General features: G+C 40.4%; 1 protein-coding gene across 2 annotated transcripts in view; it reads left to right on the top strand.

The window, feature by feature from the left end:
* Positions 1-12,065, top strand: part of UBE2H (ubiquitin conjugating enzyme E2 H) — a 95,472-nt gene that overhangs the window by 79,286 nt on the left and 4,121 nt on the right. For both annotated transcript variants that reach the window (XM_065884021.1, XM_065884022.1), the window contains one exon: positions 10,872-11,000. In XM_065884021.1, the coding sequence (XP_065740093.1) occupies positions 10,872-11,000 (129 nt within the window). The remainder of the gene's footprint in view (positions 1-10,871; positions 11,001-12,065) is intronic.

Raw genomic sequence — 12,065 nt, 5'->3', positions numbered from 1 at the left:
TTTTACTCAAATATATTTTATCCATAGTTGTGTTTTCACCCCACACTCCTGGAAGCTCAGGTACCTTCACTGCGGTACAGCTTCAGTTTCCCTCCCGCCATTCTGAGCCATGCATACTTGATCCTCGTAAATTGTGTTTCTCTCTCCGACTTTCGTTTTACTCATTTCTCGACTGACTTGGTAAATTACTTATTTGTGGATTAAGTTGTGGACAAAGTAATGTAGAAGACAATTTTCATATAAAATTGGGCAGTTTATAATTTTATTCTCACCTTTAGGGTTGCTAGCCAATGGACTGGATAGTCCTCTTATTTTGCTGGTGAGAAAAATCAACATTTGGGAAATTATTTCCCCTAGAGTCATTTGGGGGGGTGGTCAATAACAGACAAATGAGTTTGACTACAACAAAAGGAATGCTTCAGGAACTTTGGGATTAGAATTAGGAGAAACAGTGCTTCTTTTGCTAGGCATTTAGAAAATTTTTAAATCATAAATTTACTTAATAGTACTATGCTGTAACCTAATGATTTTAAGCGGCTAAATGAATTTAAGCCTTTTCATGTTGGAAATACATTGTTATTACATACCTCTTTTCAGTCAGGTAGCCTGTGAGTCTTTCCAAACAATTCAGATTTTGGCTGAGGGTAACTTTATCTTAAAATAATGCTTTATGCTGCATGAGTGTTTGCTAGCTATGTTTCTAGACATTTTAGTATAGTTGCAGAGATAAGAGATACATTTATCTATCTGCATGGATAATTGAGTGGCCAGCAACCACTGTTTCAACAGGCTTGAGAACTCAGTATTGATCCATCCATGTTAGAATCACAAACATCATCCTGCTTTTGGAACAGCTGGATGTCATTATGAGTCTCCTAGACAGACCCAGGTAGAGTAGTTTCTTTCTAGTACTATGGAGAAAGGTCAGCTATAGTAGATAAAGAAGAAATATGCTGAGTTCTGGATTTGATGGTTTCCACAATGCTAGCTCCATGATCCACCTCCTTTGTCTGCTTGTAAATATTTAGATTTGGTGTTGGCATGTGCCCCAAGAGTTTAATTAGCTATACATAGAAAAATGGGGCTTTCTTGGGTTGAATAACCTAGCAGAAATTCATTAAAAACACCACGTTCACATTCACTGACAGTCAGCATTAGAACCATGGAGTGGTCCAGGCTTTGTGGATCGTGGGATATGAGCCAGGCTATGGTCCTGAAAGACAGCCACAGCCATGTTTTTCTTTCTTTGGGGCTGTAGCTTCAGGGCTCCATTGTGATTTTATGGATTTGTTTTCTCTTCATTTGCTTGTGATCACTGTGTCTAGGTAAAGTCTTTCCCCATGCATGGTCATTTATCTTATAATTGCATGAAGTTATCTTGTTCTTTTCTGACATTAAAGACAAACTAAATTATTGTCTAGTAATTTAAAACTTTAATAATGAGTTTTAGTATGACTGTAAGAATACCCAACTAGCTAATTATACATTAACTGCCCTCATTTCTAGAAGGGTAATAAGAAATCCTACTACCGTGTTTTAGCTTGCAATCTTTTAAGGTAAGCAGGGTCATACCAGGTTTAAACCAGGATGAACTGACCTCTCAAGAACACCTAAGTAAGGTGGGAAGTGTTTTGAGATCGACATGGCAACAAGGGGAATGTTTTTTGGTGAACAAAAGTATGTTTTCTTCATTCTGATCTATGTAGTAGCACTCATTTCCTTCTGCAGATCTCTACGGTTTAAATACATTGTGGAGAAGGAGTTGGAATTAGGCAATGGATGGAAGATGATTTTCTAAGACAGTGGAATGCTTTAAAACGTTCCATGTTATAAAACTACACACCTCTGGTTGGTGACCTGGTGATCTGGCACTTAGCAGGATATATCTGGTATTCCACCAAGTTTTAATTAGTACCCTATGTCTTTGACATTGCTCTTTCCCACATATAACAGGAATACCTGTTTTTAGCTTGGAATACTTAAAAAAGTGTAATGGTAGTGTAGTGAGATTAAGTATATCTCTCAGGAATATTGCAAAAATTCTTCAAGTGTTTGCTGATTCTTATTAATTCCTGCTGATTGCTCCCTCTCTTTTTTAAGAGGTGTGAGGAGAGAAGAGTTTTGTTTTTTGCATGCATGACCCTCTTCATGAGACTTTGTTCTATCTTTAAAAGATCCGCATGGACTAACATGAGATCACGTGTACATCTAATGAGTTTCACACCCTTTGTATATTTTATCCACACAGAAGACCCTCTCAGTTAAGTGATTGGACACATTCTTGAATATATCATCTGGGATACTGGTTTGCTGTATGTATTATTCCATTAAAGCATGTTAGCATTCAGTGGCCAGCTGGTTCTGTGTCACAGCACCACACAAGTCTTTGTGGTGGTCTGCTTCAGCTTGCCACATGTGTGCCCTCAAGCAGCTAGTAAGAGAATATTTAATCTCAAGGCCATTTCTTTTTTCAAATCTACCTGCCTGTCTGAAGGCATTCCTCCTAATTGGCTTTATTGAGGTTTTCCTCTAGGGGATGTCTGTCACCTTTTAGGGCCCACTGCTTACTCAGTCTTTCATACATAACAGCTGCTTGACTATATGCAATGCTGATCCTCCAGCTGAAGAGAGGTATAGGTTTCTGGCTCCTCCTCCTTTTAGGGGGTAGAATTTCACTGTTTTTAGTATTCACAGACTACAAGCAGAAGAAAATTAAAGTAAAAGACTCAAATTCATCATTAATAGTGCAACTTCTTAAGAGCTGACAAGAGTAGAAAAGTTAAGATCTATTAATTAACCCAAAATTCTTAGATAACCTGAAGAAATCTGGAATTTTTATTTGTCCTCTTTCAGTCTTGTAAACTTTGACCACATATATGTCAGTGTGTTTTCATACATATAGTTAGATACCACCCCCCCAAAAAAAAGGACAAAAAAAAAAAACTGAGCAAATGAAATGGAATTTTATGATTGTTTTTATTTTGAACATGTAACTATAAATTCATGGCTTGCTTAGCAATATGATGAATTAATTACAGTTCCTTATAAGATGAGCAAAGTCAATCAATGGGATTTTGAAAGGTCAGCTGATGATTTTCTCTAGCAAATCAAGGATAGCATGGGTTTGTTTGGTTTTTTAAAATTATTGTATTTTTGGCTGAGTTGAGTCTTGGTTGCTGCGCGCGGGCTTTCTCTAGTTGCGGTGAGCAGGGGCCACTCTTTGTTGCGGTGCGCGGGCTTCTCATTGCGGTGGCTTCTCTTGTTATGGAGCACGGGCTCTAGGCGCGCAGGCTTCAGTAGTTGCGTCACGTGGGCTCAGTAGTTGTGGTTCACGGGCTCTAGAGCACAGGCTCAGTAGTTGTGGCGCACAAGCTGAGTTGCTCCGCGGCATGTGGGATCTTCCTGGACTAGGGATCAAACCTGTGTCCCCTGCATTGGCAGGCGGATTCTCAACCACTGTACCACCAGGGAAGCCCTGGATAACATGGTTTTAATTCCCAGGTGATCTCAACTTATTTAGCCATCAGCTTCAACTATAATGGCCAAAAGCCATGGAAAGAGGAGGTCGCAGTCATTGGTTCTGGTTCACTAGAATCTACTTCTTGTGGGTTTTTACCCAGCTTTTTACCTCTCTGATTGTGAGCAGGACTTTTCCTTTCTTCCTCTCCTTTTAGCCCTGCTCCCTATTGAATTACAAAACAGTTAAATACCTTAAGGAGTCGTGGCTAACTCAGTGATTCTGAGCTTTGGAAGCCAGGAGTCCTCCAGGAGGGAGAAGGTCAGTAAAATGTAAGTTTGTTTGGATAGCATGCTTCTGGAGTATGAAGTTTTGTAGGAAAAGAAAAGGAACTTGCTCTTGATGGGAAATGACCTGAGTGTTTTAAGGACGTGTTCTCTGCTTCCAACGGTAAGAGTTTGGAGGCTGGAAGGCCATCCAGAGATGGTTGTCCTAATCCAGGTCTAGAAAGATACATTGGGCTTGATGTAGTTACATGCCAGTGGAAACAGAAGAGGAACTAGAGGCATTTCACTAGGATTAATAGTGAGTCTGGGAAATTGACTGAGTACATGGAATAAAGGAGGAAGGCCTAACCAAGGTCCTTCCGGAGGTTTGGAGCCGTCGATCTAGGTTTTAGGAGAAAGGAATAGGTTTTCAGGGAAATAATTTTAGGCATGTTTAAGACCAGAAATGTAAAGGACCAATTAGAAGGATTTGCTAATTATCAGCATAGACTTATTTCTTTAAAATTGTGAGATGATGAGCTTCCTGGAGTAAGAGCATAAAATACACTCTTTGTATTAATACAAAGACCACAGAATTCACATTGCTGAGCAAGTGGCTGATGTCTTTCCAAACAAGTTTTTCTGTATGTTTTTTGTTTGTTTGGCTTTAAAAAGAAGGAACCCAGGGCCTCGGACATCTGGGGAACAAGGAGTAGGGTGAGAAAAGGGGGAAGGATAGGTGGCATTGGAGAAGGGAGGAGGGCTATGATGGCTGCCAAGACCTAAACATTTTCTTGAGCTAGAGAACCCACAAGCACATAGCTCTTCCCATTTGGTCTCTGGGGTTAGGAGTGTGTAGAGTAGGTAGTACATTTCTGCACACGTATCACAAACATGCAGATGCTACCTGGCCGTGACTGTGCTGTACCATGGTGGTGTTTTCTGAGTCACAGCATTTGGGGTATTAAATCTGAAAAACAAACAAAGATTATGCAAGTTCAAGTCTCTGAGAGGACTGCCGGCTTGGTAATTGTGGTTCCTGATGAGGCTGACCAAGTCACGCTTTGGCATCCACAGGGTTTTAACCTGAAGATAGCAGTATGCTTTACAAAGGTTTCCATTTTAATGTTCAAAGGAAATAGAGGAAGAAGAAATAACTTATGGTCACTGGTTCATAAACAGCCAAGAATAAAACATGAGATATGTGATTCATCCCTTCCTGAGTGTCTTCTCTTTTAAGCCATGTACCCATCTTTTTGTGAGTCACCTGGAGTAGGGTGGCTTTACTTTAGGAATTGGTGCGGGGCGTCCTTTGTGGCGCAGTGGTTGAGAATCTGCCTGCCAGTGCAGGGGACACAGGTTCGATCCCTGGTCCGGGAAGATCCCACATGCCACGGAGCAACTAAGCCCGTGCGCCACAACTACTGAGCCTGCGTTCTAGAGCCCACAAGCCACAACTACTGAGCCCGAGTGCCACAACTACTGAAGCCCACATGCCTAGAGCCCATGCTCCACAATGAGAGAAGCCACTGCAGTGAGAAGCCCGCGCGCTGCAATGAAGAGTAGACCCCCGCTTGCCACAACTAGAGAAAGCCCGCGCACAGCAACGAAGACCCGACACAGACCAAAAAAAGAAAAAAAAAAAGAATTGGTGCATTTTTGTGTGGGTGACTCATTTTAATTATTAATAAGTATTCCTTGAGGGATACAGGTAGCTGAAATTTCTTCTGAGAAGATGGCATATTTGTATTAATATTTTAGTCCTTTGATGTAGTTTGAAGCCTATTTTATAGTCATTTTTAGAAATGTGTATTTCTTCTTGTAAGGAGCTGCAGTATTCTCTTTTTGCAGATGAAGAAACTGAGATGCAGAGAGGAAGAGACCTGCTTTCCTACCTATAGTTTGGAATACCTCCACCTGGAGGGAATGATGGTGACAGCAGTGTGCAGAAAAAGGACAGTGAAAGGGTCAGGGAGGGCTACTAAATTAGAGCCTCTTCAGCAGCTTAGCTGCCAAGACCTAAACATTTTCTTGAGCTAGAGAACCCACAAGCACATAGCTCTTCCCATTTGGTCTCTGGGGTTAGGAGTGTGTAGAGTAGGTAGTACATTTCTGCACACGTATCACAAACATGCAGATGCTAACCAATCCTAAATCAGAATCCCTGGGGTAGGTATGCATATTTTGAAAAAACCCGGTGGGTAATTTTAATGGACGAACAACCAGGACCTAGACTTGCCCAAGAACCATTGCTGTAGACTGAGTGGGGTAAATGCTGCTTTTGATGAGAGATAAGTATAATTTGAGTGTTTTTAAAAATTAAATATGGATATAAATCATTAGTTTATGTGCCTAAGCTGAACTATGAGTGTTGTAATATTGTTAACATTAATACTGTAAGATCAGGTTGAAGAATCAGTCCTAATGGACTGCATTTTGGTTAAGTGCTGATTTAGTCCAAGGCAAAAGTAAGAGCTGTTTGCTCATGGTAAACCATACTTATCAGAGTTCTTGGGACTTTCTTTAAAAATTAAGGTATCCGGGGCTTCCCTGGTGGTGCAGTGGTTGAGAGTCCGCCTGCCGATGCAGGGGACACGGGTTCGTGCCCCGGTCCAGGAAGATCCCACGTGCCGCGGAGCGGCTGGGCCCGTGAGCCATGGCCGCTGAGCCTGCTCGTCCGGAGCCTGTGCTCTGCAACGGGAGAGGCCACAACAGTGAGAGGCCCGCGTACCGCAAAAAAAAAAAAAAAAATTAAGGTATCCAGTAATGGGGGCACCTGACTGTAATCTCTAGATTGTGCGATCCGTGTCTGGTTCTCTCCCTTCCGAAAAGTGGAAGGTCAGTGTTTTTTAAAAGACTTTGGAACTGATAGATGTTTTATATTATTAACAATTCTAGGGGGAAAAAATTTTATTATGATGGATTTTTCCAAAGATGAGTATCTTTATTTCATTCTTGGTTTATGATTTATGTCTCTTCTGCTAGAATATTTATCTTGAAAGAAGATTTTGTGCACATCTGCATGTTTGAGAGATATTTCTTTGGGGAGGAACCTCTCAATGGTAGTCATTCTGTTAGCCACTTTCAGGAATACTTTACTGCTTTAAAATGGCCATGGCAACAGCATCCTGGCCTTCAAAAGCTGTCATCTTTACCCAAAACTGGGCTGCGTACTTTTCCTTTCCTGCTCTTCTGTTTTAGAGGTGTGACTCAGCACATCTGTAAAATGGATCAAAAGTATGTTGATGTCGGAAGACAGTAGACACAGGAAGGAGAAACCAATAATTGAGGGTTTTTTTTTTTTTTTTTTTAATTGAGGGTTCTTTTATTTGTTTGGAACAAATACATAGGCAAAGCCACTTATTGGTAGCTTGAAAAACTTAAAAGTAATGGTGAGGGGTATAAAATCTTTTCCTGGAACACATGAAACACCTAGTTATGAGACATGTTGTCTGCAATATTTCTCAAGTCCTAAAGTGCTTCTGAACTTAAAACCTGCACTTTATTTTTTTTTTCAAGTTTTTTGTTGTTTGATAGGAACATTCAGCTGTTAATCTTTTGGGGGCAGCACCAATAATGCTGATGTGGCAGGAGAGGCCCCCAGTTTACTCCTGAACATTCTCTGCTTAGAGACCATCCTGTTGGCCTTGAACATGTGAGAAAGAAAAACTTTGGGGAGGAGGGTGGCCATTTCTGAGGGTATACAGTTTGATGCAGAGATGTGGGGAGCTTTTGCCATCATGGTTGAGACAGTGTTCCTTTTATCCACTAACAGAAGCAGTGTAGTGCATAAGCCCAGGTTTGAAACCCAGCCCCTTGGACAAGTTACCTAACCTCTCTGTGCCTCATTTTCCCCATATGCAAAATGGAGATAGTAATGGTACCTACCCCATTGGCTGTAGTGAAATTAAGAGTGTATATAGGGGCTTCCCTGGTGGCGCAGTGGTTGGGAGTCCGCCTGCCGATGCAGTGGGCGCGGGTTCGTGCCCCGGTCCAGGAGGATCCCATGTGCTGCAGAGCGGCTGGGCCCGTGAGCCATGGCCGCTGGGCCTGCGCGTCTGGAGCCTGTGCTCCGCAACGGGAGAGGCCCACGTACCGGAAAAAAAAAAAAAAAAAAAAAAGAGTGTATATGTAAAGTGTTTACAGGGCCTGGCTTGTAGTAAGGGCTGTGTAAGTGTAAACTCTTGCTGCCATTACTATTACTATTATTAATGTTACTGTAACTCTGCTTTGGGATCATGTTCAGTTTGTAAAACTTGGGGTTCACACCCCTTGTTTTTTCTTCTTAATTTGCTTACCTTTTAGCATTTTCTACCATTGCCTTGATAACCCACCCACTTAAGGATAAAGAGAGGAAAAGTTTTTTCAGACTTCCATGTTTTATTAAATGTTTCAAACATATGCAAAAGTAGAAAGGACACATTTATATGCAAATGCTATTTTTAAAGGCAAAAAAAGTAAAGTGTCATTTGAAGTGTGAAAATACAAGCCTTTTGCTTTGACATAACTTTTTAAAAATTTTTATTTACTTTTAATTTTTTATTTTCCTTTTTTTTTTTTTTTTGACTATGTCAGGTCTTAGCTGGGGCACACAGGATCTTTATTGAGGCCTGTGAGATCCTTCATTACAGTGTGTGGTCTCTTCGTTGTGGCACTCGAGCTTCTCTCTAGTTGTGGCCTGCGGGTTTTCTCTCTCTAGTTGTGGCGTGTGGGCTCCAGAGCACATGGGCTCTGTAGTTTGCAGCACACGGGCTCTCTCGTTGAGGCATTCAAGCTCGATAGTTGCAGTGCACGGGCTTAGTTGCCCCACGGCATGTGGGATCTTAGTTCCCTGACCAGGGATTGAACCTGTGTTCCCTGCATTGGAAGGCAGATTCTTTACCACTGGAGCACCAGGGAAGTCCAACATAACTTTTAAAATATTCTTATGCATAACTTTTAAAATATTTTTATGCATCATACTGTGTACATCATTGTAATTCTAGAGAACATAATATTTTACAGACTTTCTCTATTCAGCATTAGAACATAAGCATTTTTCTCTGTCCCTTAGCCTTTACGAATAGTTTCAATGATTTTGTACCATGAATAGTTATTGGTTTGTTAAACATGTTGCTTCCTTTAAAATATATATGTAAAACAGCAGTGAAAATCCTGCCACAGATGGTTGGGGTTATGTTGGAAGATCATTTTTGTTTTGCTTTTTTTGATTAAGGATCTCTGCATTTGTTTCCTGGTACGTGGGAATTTTACTTTAATGTGGTTCTTTGGAAAGTTGGCCTTATCAGTAATACCAAGTCCCTAACTTGGGGTTGAAGGTAAACCTGCTCTGTGTTAGTATCTGGTGCATGAGGATAGGACTGTGCTGGCTGTCATGAAGTACAGCCAGCACAGTCCATATATCACTCTGTAGACCTGAGTGGTCCAATATGGGATCTACTAGCCACATGTAGTTATTTAAATTTAAATTAATTAGAATTAAAGATGAAAGATTTAGTCCTCACAGTCAAACCAGCTATATTTCACGTGCTCAGTAGCCACATGGCTACCATATTGGTAGCAGATACAGATCATTATCATCATTGCAGAAAGTTCTATTGAATAGTGCAGCTCTAGGTTTTTTTTGACTGCTCAGTTTTTTTACCTTATAGTGACAAGGATGATCTGCTTCTCATAGGATTTTCTAGAGCAGAGGTCAGCAAACGTTGGCTGCCTGATTTTGTATATAGTTTTATTGGAACACAGCCACACCCATCTGTTTATCTATTATCTGTGGCTGCTTCTGTGCTAGTGACAGGGCTGAATGTTGAGTAGCTGTGACAGACCAAATGTGGCCCACCAAGCCTAAACTAGTATTTACTCTGGCCCTTTACGAAAAAGTTTGCTGACCCCTTTTATCTAGACCAGGTTTTCTCAACCTCAGCACTATTGACATTTTGGTCCCAGATAATTATTTGTTGTGAAGGGCTATCCTGTGCATTGTATTGTAGGATGTTTAGCAGCATCCCTGGCCTCTGTCCAGTAGATGCTAGTGGCACCCCTGCACCTTCCCCCACCCGGTTGTGACAACCAGAAATTTCTCTACACATTGCCAAGTGGCCGCTGGGAAGCAACATCACCCCTGGCTGAGAATCATTAATCTAAAGTGACATGGCTTGACAAAACATTCACTTACAATACTGCATGAGAGCGCTCACTCTAAAACAAAATCCATTAAAAAGCAGAATAAATTGAAGAGTAGTTTCTATGCTACTATACTTTAGCATTCCCTCTTGAAACAGAAATGTTTTTTATAAAACATGATGAGTAACTAGAGTGGGCAGAGAGATGGAAGCGCTAAGGTTCCACAGTTCACTGTCTGCTAACTGAGCAGCAAATAGAATGGAAGTTAGAGCATCTCTGAAGTTATGTGGATGTGTGGTTTATTTTACAGGTTTTCAAGCCCTACTTCCTTTATAAAACACTAGGTAACTGCAGGGTTTTTGTTGTTTTTGCTGTGTATGTAGATGTACACCCAGCACCTTGTGCTGAATCTAGTAAGAAGGGAGTTGTTAATGTTTATTAAAATGATTATTAATGAAAGCAGTAAATTGGTACTTATCTGTCTTATGATTGTTTATGATTTTAAGTGGTTCATACCCTCATTACCTAGAATAATTGAAAAACTGGTTATATTTACCTCCATTAGAAGTTAGGAGAATTGAATTAAATGTCAAGGCTTATATAATTGTATTCAGTTCTTTTAAGATCTGGTGCTTGAATACTTTCAGAGTGGGGATTTTCAAAGCTGTAGAAAATGGCGATGTTAAGAAATTAACTGCTTGCTTTGTAAGAATGTAGAGTGCTGTACAGTATTGGGGTACAAGTTTTAATAAACCATGTAGTATTTCTAAAATCTCAGTTTACAGAGTGGAGTGAATTCGAATTGGGACAGTTGCCTTTCAAAGAGAATACCAAGTGTACCTGGTTCTTCAAATTAAAATTAAATTTAAAAATTGGCATTGAAAGGAATATATAAGTCACATGTAATGGACCACTGTTTTATGAAAAAATATCAGTGTAGTTAAATATGTTGACTACTGAATTCAAGTGAATTTTAGGTGAACTTGTTTGTTCCATGCATGATATATTTCTTGCTTGTTTTTCAGATCTTACCAATATATTTGAGTCCTTCCTGCCCCAGTTGTTGGCCTATCCCAACCCCATAGATCCTCTCAACGGTGACGCTGCAGCTATGTACCTCCATCGACCAGAAGAATACAAGCAGAAAATTAAAGGTAAGGCAAATAGCTTAGCCTGGAGACAGAAGAACTTAAGTCTGTTAGGTTTTGATCATCAAAAGCCCTTCTTAGTTACTCGTAATTTTTCTCAGGCCTAAAAAGAGACAGCTGTGGGCCGGAGCAGAGCTCACTAGCCTCTGTAGGTTCAAGGGTCAGAGACACCTTTAGAAAGCTGGAGGTTTCAGCAAGAAAGAAGAGAGAGAAAGCAAAAAAGGAAAGATGAGGAAATGGGTGACTTATTAGTTGGGTGGTAAGTAGACATAACCCTGCCAGAAATCCCTGTGACCCCCTATATGAAAGAACCTTTGCTTTCATTTGCTTCCTCTTGTCTTAGAAAATTAGAAAATTGGACTGGAGAGTAAAGTATTAATTGAAAGGCATAGTCTCATATTGGTTTGTAAATGGAATCATCCTGGCCCTTCAGGACAGCAGTTAACTTTGGGAGTTGGGAAATAATTACCAAATTCATCTTTAGACTTTGTTTTATTATATCATTTTACCTGTTGAATAAAAATTACCCAACTGGCTTCTTTTCTTGGTCCTATACTGATTTGCTTACATTTTGGGAAGTTTACATCTAAGGCACATTTCTACTGCAGATACCTGGCCCCAGTGCCCTGGTGCTATGGATTTTTCTATTAAAACTTAAAATGTGCTATTAAAGTTTAGAAATGTGCAAATGGTTAGTAGCACTAGTTAGCTCATCCTTTAAGATTTAGGATCCTGTTTTCCCATTCTCAGTTTACAGGCTAATGGGACACGAATTTCATTAAAATGAAAATGTGGTTGTGAAAGAACAACTAAAGCTACACACAAGGTTACCAGCATTCACCACGTTGTCCTTTTACCTCTGTGTATGTTTGAGAACTTTCATAGTGAAAGTCTAGATACATAAAGTTCCACCAGAAAGGAGAGGAGTTCAAAGTCCATGAAAATAGGCCTGCTCTTTTTAACAAATGGCAGGCATTGGTATTTACCCAATTTTTAGCTTGACTCGTTCATCTGCCCAGCAGCTCAGAACATGAGCTTCTGCAAAGTGTATAGCCCCTCTGAGTACATTTG

The sequence above is a fragment of the Phocoena phocoena genome, chromosome 9 (genome assembly GCF_963924675.1).
Source record: "Phocoena phocoena chromosome 9, mPhoPho1.1, whole genome shotgun sequence".
Lineage (NCBI taxonomy): Eukaryota > Metazoa > Chordata > Mammalia > Artiodactyla > Phocoenidae > Phocoena > Phocoena phocoena.
This window is presented reverse-complemented; position numbering and strand designations above follow the sequence as displayed.